Source organism: Staurois parvus, unplaced genomic scaffold (genome assembly GCF_062004578.1).
Source record: "Staurois parvus isolate SC_StPar_1 unplaced genomic scaffold, SC_StPar_1.0 ptg000014l, whole genome shotgun sequence".
NCBI classification, from domain to species: domain Eukaryota; kingdom Metazoa; phylum Chordata; class Amphibia; order Anura; family Ranidae; genus Staurois; species Staurois parvus.
The window spans coordinates 12275572-12293108 of NW_028317810.1; the positions used below are offsets into that span (position 1 = coordinate 12275572).

The window sequence follows — 17537 nt, forward strand, 5'->3', positions numbered from 1 at the left end:
AAAAAGTAATAGAAAGGAAATGTTCCAATGGAAACACTATTTCTGGTGACATGGGGGGAAACTTTATATGACGCAAACCTCATAAATGACTAATTGGAATGTAGTTATATAACATCTACCTACGAGCAATCTTTTTCACACAGTACACAACTCCCCAATTCAGGGCCCAGTAGAGGGACTTTATAAAAACCAATCAGTTTTTAACTTTAGCTTATTTAGTTAAACTTTGAAAATAAAAGCTGGAAGCTGATTGGTTGCCAGATCTGCTCTAGATTATGTCCTATCCAGTTTTAGTAAACTCTCTTTGATGTACTGTATATTAACCTATCAGTCTATAAATGTTACATCGCATGTATTAGTACATCAGAGATGTATCAAAAGCAGGTAACCTTCTGAAACTAGCCAATCCATTGGTTTTCATAAGCTGATTCTAAAATCCATAGTGTATTGCTTTATATAAACTACATGTCTATTTATAAATGATTTTGCACAAGAATCCCATAGCTTTCTCCCATTTTCTAATTGGATTAGATAAATGCAAGAATCCTTGGAGAAGGTTGTGTGTACCCCATGGTGTACCTTGTGTAAAGCAAACCATCTGAATGAATGCAAAGCTTTCTCTGATTGGATGAGGTAGAGAGGTGAGTTGTTGATATCCTGCTCTCCACTTGTCCAATCAGAGAACCTTTTGCATTAATTCAGAAAATTAAAAGCATTCTCTGTATGGTGCCCAAGTTGAGCAGCCAACTTCCTGTGCTTAGAAAGCATCAGGCCATTCACTTAGTATGGGACCTGGAAGCAAGTGGAGTTCACAATGGTAGTGGTGTCTACTTCAGTGATGTCCTGCTTCCAGGGGCTTCAGCCAGGTATGGTTCATACATAGTTACATTGGTCCAAGCAGGAACTAGGATACCTGCAACTGGGGGGACTACCCCCAGTTGACCTTAGACACCTACCGGTTTTATAACTATGACATGACCGGACTAGTTATAGGACACCATATATAAGACAGGTCCCCACTGTTTTCCAAAGAACATCAGATTTAAGTCAAGGACCCCAAACCACCAAACTACTGCAAACCCAAATAAAAAAACATATACTGAACAAATAGGGAAGGAGGGACATTCTTCTGACAACTTCTGATCTACTTGTGAATTTTCACCATTCCTCCCCACCAAATATCCTCCCATGCTCCTCCCCTTCACCCTGTCTAATCCTTCAATTTGGTAAGTGACATTTCTTTCCACGCCATTTTAAACTAGTTAACCCTTGGTGTCCGGTTTGTAGTCCACAACTGTCATGTCTGCCCTGCACTTACTTAATTTCATTCATATCTCCAGGTATGCCTTTAGACGTTTCACTAAGCCCATAGTACATACAGTAATTTTATTGTGGTTGTGATCTGTAAATGCCATTTACATATATGTTTTATATATACCTATAAGCTACAGTATGTAGTTTCTCCCCATTGCTGTTTAATATACACATAGTTACAAAGCTATTAACAAAAGGTACTGCATAAGTCTGGCAAGCTGAATAAATTCCATGTTGTGATGGAATTCAACTGAAAGAATCAATTAAGATAATGAACATGTTCCAAATTTTAGGTCATTTACATTTTCATTTTTTTTATAATTGCGCCTCCTTCCCTTTCATTTGCTTGATTCATGTTCACCATTCTTGCTGGTGAAATTGATAGTTTTCTATATATTTTCAGCTGTGAATGGAATCTTGTACCAAAACTAAGAGCAGCATGAGTAGATTTTCTTTTAAATAGAAAACAGTTTTTAAATAACACTTGGTATGCAAATTATTGAATCTGAATGATTACTGTAGGATATTTCTTCAATGTCAGTCTTTTTCCTATAATTCTGACTGGCAGGTCACATAAGTAACAGAAGTGAAGTCTCATTGGCAATGCTCAGATATCTCTCATCTGTTGTTCTAAGGGATACATCAGCCCATATATGCACATATCTAATTTGGCTTTCCAACCATTCCTCTGGACAGGCAGAATTTCATAAGGATGAGCTATTAATCAACTATGCTTTAGTTATAGGACCACAAAAGGCTGAGAAAGCGAAAAATTACTGAAGAAGAACTAAAGTAAGATGTGCCTCCAGAGCTCTTGCTATATGCTCAGCATATCCCCATGTTATGGCAGACATACAATACATAGTACCCTCCTTCAAGATAAATGGTGTCTCTGGTGGTTTCTTTTTTGTTTTATGGGGCCTATTTATAAAGAGGTTGCATACATCTGTTTTCAACCACATTTATAAAGGATTGTATAGCTAACAGGTGTACTGGAAAAACAGTGAACTAGAATTTGAAAACTTTAAATTAAAATTCTACATTAAAAAGGGGAAAAGTGGTGTATTATTGGAAAAAAAGGCAAAAGCAGCAATTTAAATTAAAAAAAAAACTGACATATTTAGAGAAAGAAGCAGTGGCTTATTGAAGTGTGAGTCTGGGAAAAAAAAAAACATTTAATATGTGCATGCCATGGTTTATGCCTTTTATATTGCCAATAAAATTGCAAAATTGTTGCTATATTGCTAAGCACATTGCAGTGTGCTCTTAATTTCCTGTTTGGCTTTCAACACAGTGTCACTGCTGTACTGAAACCCCAGTCAAGCCTTCCTAGTTCTCATCTGTTGGACTACAGATCCCCCCCCCACTCATATCCATAACATAAGGGGGGTGTTTTGTAATCCAGCAGGAAAGGACTCAGGGAGGCAGAGCTGAAACATTACTTGGCATTTCAAGCAGGTAGAGAGCTGTTAGCTTACTGTAGAAGTTATAAGCTCACTGGATTTCTGGCAGATCAACAGGTATTTTTCTGTACTTGCAGGATTTTAAAGTGAGACAGCACTGGGAAATGTGCATGTATCACAGGGATGTGCTGTTTTTATTTTTTTTATTTTTTTGTGCAGTCATGCACTTTTAATACAATTATATTCACCACTGTTAAAGTGTCATACTAACCCAACAAATGTTTTGCTCTTGGAGTGCATTAAAATATGAATTTTGGATGACAATTTTAGGGACCAAATTCTTTACAAAGCTCTGTTTTTATATAATGGCTTGTGTTTGCCTGGTACATTAGATGTGTTCATCTGTTTCAGGCTCAGAATTGTGCTGGAAGACAACGCTCTTTCTAAAGTCATTTGTATGCAAATATTTACCATGTCACTTTTTATCCACAAACATAAGAGATATACAGAAATGAGAACAACATAAATTTTGCCCCAAGGCAATGAAAGCAATTTGAATTTTCAGATACTACCACAAGACGATAAGAAACCTGGCAAAAGGAAAAATGATTAGATATTATTTTAAGGTAAAGAATTAGCCCTAAGATAGGACATTATAAATGATGAATATGGTGGAAGTCTAGCGGTTGAATAATTTGTTTCTATTTGGTCAGTAGAAATAGGCGACAGGAGGATAAATACATGGAATGAGCTTAAGGTTTAAACAGTCTGTGTATTAATACCCTGTCAACTCAATAGAAATGTTCAGCTAAGTTGCCTTTTATTTCACTTAGAAGGTATTATATATTATGTATGAAAAGTACATAGATCCATGTTTATTAACATGGACCTGTCATTTTATATTTACGTAATATGACAAGTGACGAGGTTTAAAATGAATAAACGTTGTGTACATCTTTTTCCCCCAGTTACAATTTTAATTTAGTCTGTGAAAGGTGACATTTAAAGCTTTTCTGTCCTCTTAAGCCAGTTGACCTCTACTTGATTGAGAATTAATTAAATAAAAGGACAATGACAGATGTTTAGGTTAGGGTAAAGTTAGGTGTGACAATGGGAAAAGAAGGTATTACACATAACTGCAGAGATTAAAGAAGAGTTCTATCAAGCACAGTTTTAATATACATTCCAAATTATTTATACCCATACAGAACACTAAAATGCATGGCTCAAAAACAAACACAGTGTTTATAGTTTCCCTATACCATGTGGAAAACGAAAACACTGGTATATTTGCATTGGCAGTCTTTCTCATTGCCTGTGTTGATGGGTTTTGGGCTTGTGATGATAAGCAAATATAGCTTGCTCATATTCTTGTTTACTGTTACCCATAGTGACTGCCATGCCTGTCTTTCCCTCTCTCCCACCACCAAGCACGTGACCCCCACATTGCTTTACCCTATTGCCACTTTACCTTTGTGACCTGTAGTAAATCTCCTTCTGATCTGGATTTGACCTCCTTCTCAGCTGTATTAATCTACTTTTAGCTGCTTTTTCATTTCCCATGACTTGTATGGGGGGAGACATAGTTCTTGAAGTGAAAAATTTCCATTGACACAGATCCCTATTATTTCCTGTCCTTACAGGTCCAAAGTGGGACAATAAAAAGCTCTTCTCTCATGATTCAAGTTGCATATTTTGCTCCGTGTGAACTTGGCTCTAAAATTGGCAGTCAAAATGGTGACATATCAAACTTTTTAGGGTATACATTGCTGGAAAAAGAATAAAAAGAAGAAGTAAAGGAACAAGAAAAAAATCAGTATAACCTTCTAGGACATTGGTTCTCAACCTTTCTAACGCCGCGACCCCTTAATACAGTTCCTCATGTTGTGGTGACCCCCAACCATAAAATTATTTTCGTTGCTACTTCAGAACTGTAATTTTGCAGTGGGAGGAATAGTGCCCCATCATTGGTGTCAGTGGGAGGAATAGTGCCCCATCATTGGTGTCAGTGGGAGGAATAGTGCCTCATCATTGGTGTCAGTGGGAGGAATAGTGCCCCATCATTGGTGTCAGTGGGAGGACTAGCGCCCCATCATTGGTGTCAGTGGGAGGAATAGTGTCCCATCGTTGGTATCAGTGGGAGGAATAGTGCCCCATCATTGGTGTCAGTGGGAGGAATAGTGCCCCATCGTTGGTGTCAGTGGGAGGAATAGTGCCCCATCATTGGTGTCAGTGGGAGGAATAGTGTCCCATCGTTGGTGTCAGTGGAAGGAATAGTGCCCCATCATTGGTATCAGTGGGAGGAATAGTGCCCCATCGTTGGTGTCAGTGGGAGGAATAGTGCTCCATCATCGGTATCAGTGGGAGGAATAGTGCCCCATCATTGGTATCAGTGGGAGGAATAGTGCCCCATCATCGGTATCAGTGGGAGGAATAGTGCCCCATCATCGGTATCAGTGGGAGGAATAGTGCCCCATCATCGGTGTCAGTGGGAGGAATAGTGCCCCATCATCGGTATCAGTGGGAGGAATAGTGCCCCATCATCGGTGTCAGTGGGAGGAATAGTGCCCCATCATCGGTGTCAGTGGGAGGAATAGTGCCCCATCATTGGTGTCAGTGGGAGGAATAGTGCCCCATCATTGGTGTCAGTGGGAGGAATAGTGCCCCATCATTGGTGTCAGTGGGAGGAATAGTGCCCCATCATTGGTGTCAGTGGGAGGAATAGTGCCCCATCATTGGTGTCAGTGGGAGGAATAGTGCCCCATCATTGGTGTCAGTGGGAGGAATAGTGTCCCATCATTGGTGTCAGTGGGAGGAATAGTGCCCCATCATTGGTATCAGTGGGAGGAATAGTGCCCCATCATTGGTGTCAGTGGGAGGAATAGTGCCTATCGTTGGTGTCAGTGGGGGGAGGAATAGTGCCCCATCGTTGGTGTCAGTGGGGGGAGGAATAGTGCCCCATCGTTGGTGTCAGTGGAGGGAGGAATAGTGCCCCATCGTTGGTGTCAGTGGGGGGAGGAATAGTGCCCCATCGTTGGTGTCAGTGGGGGGAGGAATAGTGCCCCATCGTTGGTGTCAGTGGGGGGAGGAATAGTGCCCCATCGTTGGTGTCAGTGGGGGGAGGAATAGTGCCCCATCGTTGGTGTCAGTGGGGGGAGGAATAGTGCCCCATCGTTGGTGTCAGTGGGAGGAATAGTGCCCCATCGTTGGTGTCAGTGGGAGGAATAGTGCCCCATCGTTGGTGTCAGTGGGGGGAGGATTAGTGCCCCATCGTTGGTGTCAGTGGGAGGAATAGTGCCCCATCGTTGGTGTCAGTGGGAGGAATAGTGCCCCATCGTTGGTGTCAGTGGGGGGAGGAATAGTGCCTATCATTGGTGTCAGTGGGGGGAGGAATAGTGCCCCATAGTTGGTGTCAGTGGGGGGAGGAATAGTGCCCCATCATTGGTGTCAGTGGGGGGAGGAATAGTGCCCCATCGTTGGTGTCAGTGGGGGGAGGAATAGTGCCCCATCGTTGGTATTAGTGACACAAATGATGGGGCACTATTCCTCCCACTGACACCAATGATACTTACCTTGCTGACCCCTGCTCCAGCCTGGGCTCGCTCTCTCCCTCTCCCATCTACAGCCTGCAGAAGCAAAATTTGCACTTACCTGTCAGCTGTCTTCCTTCTCTGGCCTCTCTCCTCTTCACTCGGTCCTGCAGCTCCCTCGATCTTCTTCGATCTGCGCGCTCTGCCGCTCGGCTCCTCCTCTCCAAGCTCCACCTCCTCGCCGGTGATTGGCCGCCTGTGTGCCTCTCCTGAGCTACAGTTCCGGTGGCCAATCAGCGGCGAGGAGGCGGAGCTGTTGAGTGATCCCGGAGGTGTGGCCAGGTTACAGGGGCAGCATATCATCCCGCCCACAGATCGCGAGACAGAGCAGCGGTGTCTCGGTTCCTAAGACCATCGGAAATACAGTTGTGACCAAAATTATTCAACCCCCAATGCTGTAAAGGGGTTTAGGGACTATAGTGTACATTTGGAATTGTATTCAGAATCAAATCCTACAAGGACGTTGTAACTACCCAAATGCAACTAAAATGACATCAATTGTTTATGTAATACAGTAGTAAATGGTTCTTATGTGGTTTCTTCATTGCCACAATTATTCAACCCCTTAAAGACTACCACTCTGAAGAACAGAGGTTCATACAGGTGCTTTCCATCAGGTATTGAAAACACCTGTGGATGTCACCGAGCAGCAATCAAGCATAATAAGCACCAATTAGGCAGCTTTAAAATGACTGTGATACTCAGCTCCTTCTAGACATTTACTGGTGTGGTTACAAACATGGTGAAGGCAAGAGAATGGTCCAGGAAGACAAGAGAAGAGGTGATTTCTCTTCACAGGAAGGGCAATGGCTATAAGAAGATTGCAAAGATGTTAAACATACCAAGAGACACCTTAGGAAGCATCATTCGCAAATTCAAGGCAAAGGGCACTGTTGAAACGCTACCTGGTCGTGGCAGAAAGAAGATGCTGACTTCGACTGCTGTGCGCTACCTGAAGCGTAGAGTGGAGAGAAGTCCCCGTGTGACTGCTGAGGAACTGAGAAAAGATTTGTCAGATGTGGGTACAGAAGTTTCAGCCCAGACAATAAGACGCACACTGCGTAATGAAGGCCTCCGTGCCAGAACTCCCAGGCGTACCCCCTTGCTGTCTCCAAAGAATAAGAAGAGTCGACTGCAGTATGCCAAAAGCCATGTGGACAAACCACAAAAGTTGTGGGATAGTGTTCTGTGGACTGATGAAACAAAATTAGAACTGTTTGGGCCCATGGATCAACGCTATGTTTGGAGGAGGAAGAACAAGGCCTATGATGAAAAGAACACCTTGCCTACTGTGAAGCATGGTGGAGGGTCAATCATGCTTTGGGGCTGTTTTGCTTCTGCAGGTACAGGGAAGCTTCAGCGTGTGCAAGGTACCATGAATTCTCTTCAGTACCAGGAGATATTGGATGGAAACGTGATGCAGTCCGTCACACACCTGAGGCTTGGGAGACGTTGGACCTTTCAACAGGACAATGATCCCAAGCATACCTCCAAGTCCACTAGAGCATGGTTGCAGAGGAAAGGCTGGAACATTTTGGAGTGGCCATCGCAGTCACCAGACTTAAATCCGATTGAGAACCTCTGGTGGGACTTAAAGAAAGCAGTTGCAGTGCGCAAGCCTAAGAATGTGACTGAACTGGAGGCCTTTGCCCATGAAGAATGGGCGAAGATACCCGTAGATCGCTGCAAGACACTTGTGTCAAGCTATGCTTCACGTTTAAAAGCTGTTATAACTGTAAAAGGATGCTGTACTAAGTACTAAGATTGAATGTCACTTGGGGGTTGAATAAAACTGATAATGCTGTGAGCACAGAAAAGACATTTGTGGTTATTTCATTATAACTGTTATGTTATATTTGTCTGACCTACAAGTGCCTCTTTAATGTAAATGTAAGCAAGATGACTGAATGATCAAAAGCAATGTCAAACTGGCCAAAACACTCAATTTCAGTGGGGGTTGAATAATTTTGGTCACAACTGTATGTGTTTTCCGATGGTCTTAGGCGACCCCTGGGAAATGGTCGTTCGACCCCCAAAGGGGTCGCGACCCCCAGGTTGAGAACCGCTGTTCTAGGAAAACAAGTTATGTTTGCTTGGTATTTATTTGTGTTCAAATGTGTTTCATAGGCCCCTTTACTATATTTTAACTCCCTGAAGCTTCATTTCCTACCTGATAATAAATAATCACTAGTACAGATTTTACCTGCATCTGCTTTCTCATACCAGGTGTACAGTGAACTATATAAACATTACACCAGCATTACCAGACCTTTCTAGTCTCCAAGGAGACTCAGTCATCTCATATTTAGGGGTGGTCCAGTGCCATTTAATTAGCATGATGGGCCCCTGCCAGCCTGTATTAGGTGTCCCCATCACAGTGCCCCCTTAAATCAGGTTTCACCATCACATTGCCCGTATACATTAGGTTCCCCCAACACAAACCCATATACTGTACATCAGGTGTCCCCATCAAAGTGTATCCTTAAGCAGGTGTGCTATCACAGTGCCTCCATACATCAGGTATCTCCATCATAATGTCTCCTTACATCAGGTTCCCCCATTACAGTGTCCCCTTACAACAGGTTCCCCCTTCACACACATGCCTTCTTACATCAGTTTCCTCCATCACAGTGTACCCATAAAGCAGGTGTGCCCATCACAGTGCCCCCATACCTCAAGTATTCCCATCACAGTGTCCCCCTTACATCAGCTTCCCCCATCAGTGTCCCCATCACAATTCCCCCATACATCAGGTGTCCCCATAACAGTGCCTCCATACATCAGGTGTCCCATCACAGTGCCCCTTTACATCAGGCGTCTTCCTCTCAGTGTCCCCATACATCAGGTGTCCCCATCACAGTGCCCCCATACATCAGGTGTCCCCATCATAGTGCCCCCTTACATCAGGTTCCCCCATCACAGTGCCCCCTAACATCTGGTTCTCCCATCACAGGGCTCCCTTACATCAGGTTCCCCCATCACATGGCTCCCTTACATCAGGTTCCCCCATCACAGTGTCTGCAAACATCAGATATCATCATCACATTGCCCATATACATCAGGCCTCCCCATCACAGTGCCCCCATACATATGGTTCCCTCATCACAGGGTCCCCTTACATCAGGTTCCCACATCACAGTGTCTGCCAAACTTTAGATGTCCTTATCACATTGCCCATATACAGTACATCAGGTTGCCCCCATCACAATGCCCCCATAAATCAGAGTTGACCCCCTCCCACCCTTGTGCTAACATAAATGCTGTTCCCACCTGCAATGAAAGCAGCATCCTACCATGTACCTGGGGCCCCTGGGCAGTGGCTAGGTGTGCCCATTCATGAAGATGGCCCCATCTAGAGAGAGCTTGACTAAATCTCCTGGGTCTCAGTGATCCCTCAGCTGTCACAGTCAATTAATGCACATATTGCTCCTGGGGTGTGGGGCAGAGAAAAATTCTTGGGTAGGCAAGGCAAAGGGAGTCAGCTACCCGGCCACTGTAGGAGGACCAAGAGCTGGACATGAAGTAGGTGAAGATAAGGAACAGGAATATACTCTATTCCTGACACTTTGCTATAAATTAACAGTCTTCCCCATTATAATGCCCAAAATTCTCCACCACAGCTTCCAACAACCTAACCTGCAGAATACTGTTTACCATTACCCGTAGTTGCCCCTATCTCTATCTCTTCCTCTCCCACCACCAAGCATTTGACCCTGCATCACCTTACCACCACATTACCACCGTAGCCACACAAATTTGCCACTGCTGGAAGTCAAGTAAGGAAATTGTCTGTAAGGAGGCCAGAACCACCACTACTGTCTCTGGTGGTGTCAGTACAGTACTATTTGTGTCACTGTGGACGTGATTCCAGCAGTGTCAATACAGTGCTGCTTGAGTCTATGCACATGGGTTTCTGGCTGTTCCGGTTTTTTCCATATTGTGTCTCTGCATAGCTGATAGGGAAGGTGGAGGCTGGAATATTAATCCTGTGAAGAACAAGATTTGGAAAGCCTTCTACTTTCAGAGATGCTGGTAATTACAAGAATTGGCTGCATGGGAAATCTTTGTACAGAACTGGAGCATTAATTTAGTAATATGAGAAAACCATTCCTCTTATTTAAATTAGCCGTACCCATTTTTTGCTTTGGCATACAAAGCATGCTGCTTGGTCACCCTGGTAAGCTTCTCCCAAACATAATCAGAAATCCTTATGATTCAAGCATGTCCTGGGCTATTAAAGGCTAATGTGGACAATATAATTTTTTTTTTCTGAAAGGTAAAACCAGATACAAATAAGCAGAATATGTTTAACTGAATGTTATAGTTCTCCTTAAATATAAAAAGTGTACCTGAAGTTCTCCTTAAATATAAAAAATGTAATTAACAACTCAAATAGATATGTTACAGAAATAATTATAGCAATGCAAGTAACACATACATATATATATATAGCATATCTCCTTGATTACCTATCTCAATAATTTAAACTTGATTTTGTATTGTGTTTTGATTGGCAGAGGACTGATTAGCAGTGCAAAGCAGGGACGAAGATACTTCCACATGTTACATCAAGAGGAAGAGGCCAGAAAGATAGAAGTGCAAGAGAACCTGCGACAGCTCCATGAGAGAAACAAGACAGAGCCAAGGCCATTCAGGGACTCTGACAGGGACAGTTCTGCAGATGAAGAAGACATCAGTACATCCACTCATAAAACAAGGTTATTTTTTTTCTAAGTCCTCTGAAAACTGGTATTCTAGCTTTGAATAGGTACTGGTGGGTTTAACTACTCTATCAACGCCATGGGTTATGAATGGGAAAATAGGATTTTTTAGAGATACTCAATGCAAAGTGATAATAATTCTTAAAATAGTTTTTAAGTGATTTTGAAATTAATTAATCCTTAAATTAATTATTCATTTTCCATTTATTAACTACTGGTGTGTTCGTTATGCAGAATTAAGAAAACAGACTTTGCCTGTTTTTTTCCCATATTTATTACATAGAGTAATATTTTGTGCCACCTTGGAAACCTTCTCATACACACTACCTGTTTTTGTATTGCATGATTATTGCAGAAAATAAAACCTGAAAGTGATGTTGAAGGGTGAGTGGCACATGGTCTACGTACAGAAAATACCATGTATCTAGCCTATATATTTGCCATGTAAATATGTAGTCTAGAAATGAGGAGCTTGCTGTAAACGCAGGGATGACTGTGTATTACCTGAGTCTTGTAATAGTTCCTTGCAGATTCCAAATCTCCTATCCATATTTTGCTAATAGAGCTGGATTAGCTTTCAGCTGTTTAGGGGAAACCAGACAAGAGAAGTGAAAAGTGTAGGAAAGGGGCATTTGATAACAACTGCAAAGCAAAAATGAAGTCTCACCATAGGTGTTTTGCGCATATTGGCATGCTTTCTATTTTGCAAGTTTTATCAGCTAATTTTTATAGCCAGTCAATAAAACATTTTGTAACATCCTTGCTTCTATACAAGAGAAAATTACCCCTGTGGGACTTTAATGCAGCTGCCAAAAAATCACACAAATATTAATATAAAAATTCATATATGCTTTATTGTACAAAAATATATAAAAAAAAATTATTACATACTAAAATCATATTGATAACTCTGATATGCTGTTCTAATTATTTAGTCCCTTAAACGGTTAAAGCAACATGACATTCCCCAAAAGCCCCCACACGGTTTTATTTATTTATTTCAGGTACTTATATAGCGCTGTCAATTTACGCAGCGCTTTACACACACATATATATATATATATATATATATATATATATATTGAACATTCACATCAGTCCCTAACCCTCAAGGGGTGTACAATCTAAGGTCCCTAACTCACATTCATACATACACTTATTAGGGCCAATTTAGACAGGATCCAATTAACTTACCAGCATGTCTTTGGAGTGTGGGAGGAAACCGGAGCCCCCGGAGGAAACCCACACAAGCACAGGGAGAACATGCAAACTCCATGCAGGAGGCGCCATGGTCGGGAATCGAACCCATGACCCATTTACTGCAAGGCAGACGTGCTAACCAGTAATCCGCCCCATAGTTTTAATTCCAATTTAAGATTTTCCTCAGGAACAAAGGACTGCAATCAAGTCTCCCATATATAGCCATCTCATTAAGGGACGACCAATCTCACCTGTGCTGCCAATTAGAGATGTTGCAGCTGACACCTCCATAGGATGCAAAATGGCGTCCACCATGTAGGCACACTGGTATCCGTGAGGAAGGAAACCTCCCTCAGCGTCCGCTGCCATCCCCGCTTACAAATGCGTGATGTTATGACGTCATGCCGGTGCCCAGTGTAAGGCTGTGATGGGTCCACATCGGGTGCGTGCGCAGTAGCCAAAATGTCCGGGAGACAGTTCTAGGATGCCACCGGCACGGGGGATCTCCCCCTGCAGGTACTGCAACATAGAGAAACTGCCCAGTCTGCACCACAGAGGATCTAGGGCACATGCAAGGGTATAAAACCCCATGAACCGCCCTCCCCCACACCGGGTGACCAGCAGAAAACTCACCCATCCTACTGCGACCCAATGCTGCCTTGAAGTCCATCTAGAACAGACAAATATGTAAACAAATATGAATGTAAATATAAACACAATAACATGAATTGGTGGAACAATGTATTTTTTATATAGTAAAATACAAATTTCATATCCACAACGTACACAATATATAACAACAACTTAGTGCACATTCTCTAAATTTGTATATTTCCTTCAGGTTTCAATTGCATAAATACTTAAAGTATATATACAGTGCATCCAGAAAGTATTCACAGCACTTAACTTTTCCCACATTTTTTTATGTTACAGCCTTATTTCAAAATAGATTAAATAAATTTTTTTCCTCAACATTATACAAACAATACCCTATAATGACAATGTCAAAGAAGCTTGTTTTGAAATCTTTGCAATTTATTAAAAATAAAAAACGATAAACAACCATATGTACATAAGTATTCACAGCATTTGCTCAATACTTTGTTGAATCCCTTTAGCACCAATTACAGCCTCAAGTCGTTTTGAGTATGATGCTACAAGTTTAAAGTTAAGTGCTCTGAATACTTTCTGGATGCACTGTACATGAGCAAAATGCCTACTAATCAGAAAGTAAAAATCTGATAAATCTATCCTAAAATGTATGCCTTCCATGGAAGACAGTGAAATATTGCCTCATGATCGCTAGAGATATTCAATACATAAACAAAAAGCCTACCAATCAAAAAATGAGGGCTCTAATCAGTTTTTCCTGAAGTATATCCTTTTAAAAACATCCTTGCTTCTAGAGAATATGCTAGCTGGCATTTAGCATTTTAAGTTTATTCTCACACAGAACCTTGAGAATTCAGAAAAGTATTCTGTAAGCAATTCTAAATTATAATTGAATTTGTTTTTTACGTATATGCAAACCAAAAATCTATGTTTGGCACTATATGTTCATATACAGCTTCTGTAAGCACTTAATGTGATTATAAAGAATATTTTATTTTTCATTAAAATAAAAAAAAGTTATACTGTACAGTACTTACTTATTCTGTGCAATGATATATTTTCCAAAAAATTGTGGTAAAAATAAAATCTTCCAAAGACTCAACATGCCTCTCAGCAAATACCTTGGGGTGTCTACTTTCCAAAGAAGAATAGTTTTGGGGGTGTTTATACTGTCATAGCATTCTAGGATCTCTGAAAATTTGATAGTCAGGAAATCCAATGCGTAATTAATGCCTCTTGAATGCCTGAAGGTGGCCATTGGATTTTGGGTGTGGCTAGGCTCTCACATGTGGTATCCCCAAGCTCGGGAGAAGTAGCAGAATGTGTTTTGGGGTGGAATTCCACAGATACCCACGGCATGTGTGAGAAATATCTCATTAAACTGACAACTTTATGCAAAAAAAATAATTTTTTTTGTAATTTTCGAAAAACTTGTGGCAAAAAAATAAAATCCCAACATGCCTTTCAGCAAGTACCTTGGGCTGTCTACTTTCCAAAAAGGGGGCACTTGGCGGGGGTTTGTACTGTCCTGGAATTTAAGTGCTTCAAGATATGTGATGGGCAATCAGAAATCAGAGCTGCTTAAAAGATGCATAAATTCCAGTATACTGTATATACCATAGTTTGTATACGCTGTAACTTTTACACAAACCAATTAATATATACTTATTGGGATTTTTTTTTTACCAAAGACGTAGCAGAATACATTTGTCCTAAATATATGAAGACATTTGATTTTATTGGATAAGTTTTATAACAGACATCAGACTTTTTTCATAACTTTCAGTTTTTTTACATTTATATAACAAAAAATAAAAGAACGCTCTATTTTATGAAAAAAATTATATAAATTTAATTTGGATACAGTGTTGCATGACTGCACAATTTCCAGTTAAAGCGGGGTTCCACTCATTCTGTAAAAAAACAAAAACTGTAGCTGCTGACTTTTATGAAACAGCCACTCACCTGTCCCACGATTACGCGTTGCCCCCGCCGCAGCCCGTTTCACCGGCCATCCTGTATTCCAGGTTCCGGCATCTTCAGTGTGGGCACCCGGCTGTGACAGCTTGCAGCTTCACAGCTGGGTCCCCAGTGCGTATGCGCAAGTACCGCTGTGCTTCCTGTCGTCTTCTGGGACCTGTCACATGTCCCACAAGACTTCGGGGAGGGTAGGAGGACAACTTCCATTTCTGATCGCCTAGGCAATCACAACGGAAGTGGGAGCGGGTACCTGTCAAATTCGGGTACCCGTTCCCCCCCCCAATTCCCCAAAGGTGCCAATCCTTAATGGGGAGCAGGGGACCAATCTTTAAAGCCTAGGCAATCGCAGCGGAAGTGGGAGCGGGTACCTGTCAAATTCTGCTACCTGTTCCCCCCCCGCTCCCCAAAGGTGCCAATCCTTTATGGGGAGCGGAAGATCCAATGGGGACCATTTGGAGTGGAACTCCGCTTAAAAGTAGCACAAGACTGAAATAGCTAAAAATGGTCTGATCATGAAGGGATAAAACCTTCCAGAGGTCAAGTGGTTAAGGGAATTACCATCAGAAATCTATCATTAGAGTTATTTTGAACTCCCCTGACAGTGCTTTTGTGGATTGAGTGGTTTAAGATCTTCCCAGTTTTCTTTTCCTGAATTAATTAACTACTCCCACTGTCTTCATCTGCAAACAGAAGCACTAATGATATTGTAGTCCTAGGATAAAAACTGAATGGACTAAATAGTTTATTTGAGATAATGCAGGAGATGTGCAGAGAACACAGGGCAGCTCTGAATTTCTGGCAAGATCAACAGTTTTTTGCCCTTATAAAACAGGTTCAACAAAATGCTTTCTTTGGTAGAATTAACAGAGCAAAAGGAAACAAATACAATAAATTCACTGTTAGGGTTAACATATACATATACTAAGAAACTGATTTAAACTTGCACATTTACATTAAATCCCAGTGTAATTGTAGATTTTGAGCTTTGGTGCTGGCTTCCCTTTTCTTTGATTTCCTGGACACTGACCCACATGTACCTTATGGTTAATACAGCCCCAATATTCAACATAGAGATACGTCATGTCCTCCGTACTGCATCAAATCAGAAAACTATATTTGAGCTAATGAGCCAAGAAATACGAGAGGGGGGAAAAACAGGAATTCCTATATTAAGTCTCCAGAGTCTTTTATTTATGGGCAATGTGTGAATTTCAGCTGAATCCCATACCTCTCCAAGTTCACTCGCTGCTAATGCTCCTAATTTAGCAGGTTGTTTTCTGCTGCTTTTATCACCTTTATGCACTGGGCTGTGTAAACAGATGGGGAGACAAGCTGTTAGGAAGTTTGCTGCATGGATGCTGTGGGGAATTGTTTACTCTATGAATGTACTATGTCTTTTTTTTCTTTTTGCTGATATCTTTATGTTACAGTCTTTTCTTAAGGGTATTTATCTAAAAGGGCTTTTGGTTTGAAATATTTGCTTAAAGCAATGGTATTAAATTAATATTTCCAAACCTTATAGCACCTGATGCACAGTTCATGTGGCAGGGTTATAATATATTTTCATGCAATTTGTTCTTTGCTTGGCATTCAGCACCATGAAGCATGTTAGTGCTTTATTTACAAGTCATGTGTTTTTACTAACTTGAATGAATTTATTTATCCCTCCAGGTTCTTTCTCACAGAACTTGAAGTGCAGCAGAAAAAACAGAAGAAATCAATGAGCCGTCCATTCACTCCTATGCATAACTGTCTCCTTTCCAAGCAAGTCCATGAAGCAGACCCGTAGGTTTCATCACATTTTATAATTAATACCTTCCCTTTTTTTCTTGCTACAATGTGCATAGCTGTTCTAAAATGGGCACTGACATCAGGTAGAATGTGTCACACGACAAAATCAACTTGGTGTATGCAATATTTTTTGGCATACATTGCAATATAATTCATAAGTTCTGATTCAAGAGTTCTCCATTTACATGGCTTGTAAGAACAAAATATGCCAAAATTGCATTATATGTATTATGAGCCACTAAAGGGGACCTGCACCAAATACACTTGTATGAATAGACTAATAAGGATTGATTTGCCAAAAGTGGAGAGTGCAAAATCTGGTGCAGCTTTGCATAGACGCCAATTAGTTGTCAGGTTTTTTGGCCAAAGCTTAACCCTTTGGCACCGGCGCCTCCCAGCCCTTTAAGGATTTCAGAAGATGGGAGGCGGGGCGGGATTTTAGGGTCATATGACTGCCGTGATTCTCCGTCACGGTGGTCACATGATCGGGAAAGGTCCCGAGTGAAAGAGGAGATCGGGACCTTACCGTGAGTACTGGACATGTGTGCTGGGAGCGCGTAGGGCGCGCGCTCTCAGCACATATGTTTTTTTTAATTGCATGCATGTGCGGCCGCTCGGCGTCTAAGCCCAGACGCCGGGAGGCCGCACATTTGTGTGCGGCTGGCGTGAACTCTCCAGTTTTAGTAAATCTACCCCCATAGAGTTCTAGAACAATGACTCTACTTGCAGTGAAACTAAATAGGTTTAGCTTTTCTACTCCATGGTTGGCATGCGTCACATAAGCCATGGAATTGCTATTTCCATCAGAGTCTTATCAAAGGGAGTTTGCATCTGTGTATTAAAACAGTCACAATACTTTACAAGAAATGTTGTGAAAGGTACTAATTTTCTTTCATTTGTTCTGTGTTTGCATACACTGCATTTAT

At 41.5% G+C, this 17537-nt stretch overlaps 1 protein-coding gene across 1 annotated transcript in view; it reads left to right on the forward strand.

Annotated features, from left to right (window-relative positions):
* The window catches only part of CCDC60 (coiled-coil domain containing 60), a 238204-nt gene that overhangs the window by 163708 nt on the left and 56959 nt on the right, over window positions 1–17537 (forward strand). Inside the window, exons 5-6 of the mRNA XM_089677358.1 lie at window positions 10825–11025; window positions 16492–16605. Coding sequence (XP_089533484.1) covers window positions 10825–11025; window positions 16492–16605 — 315 coding nt within the window. The remainder of the gene's footprint in view (window positions 1–10824; window positions 11026–16491; window positions 16606–17537) is intronic.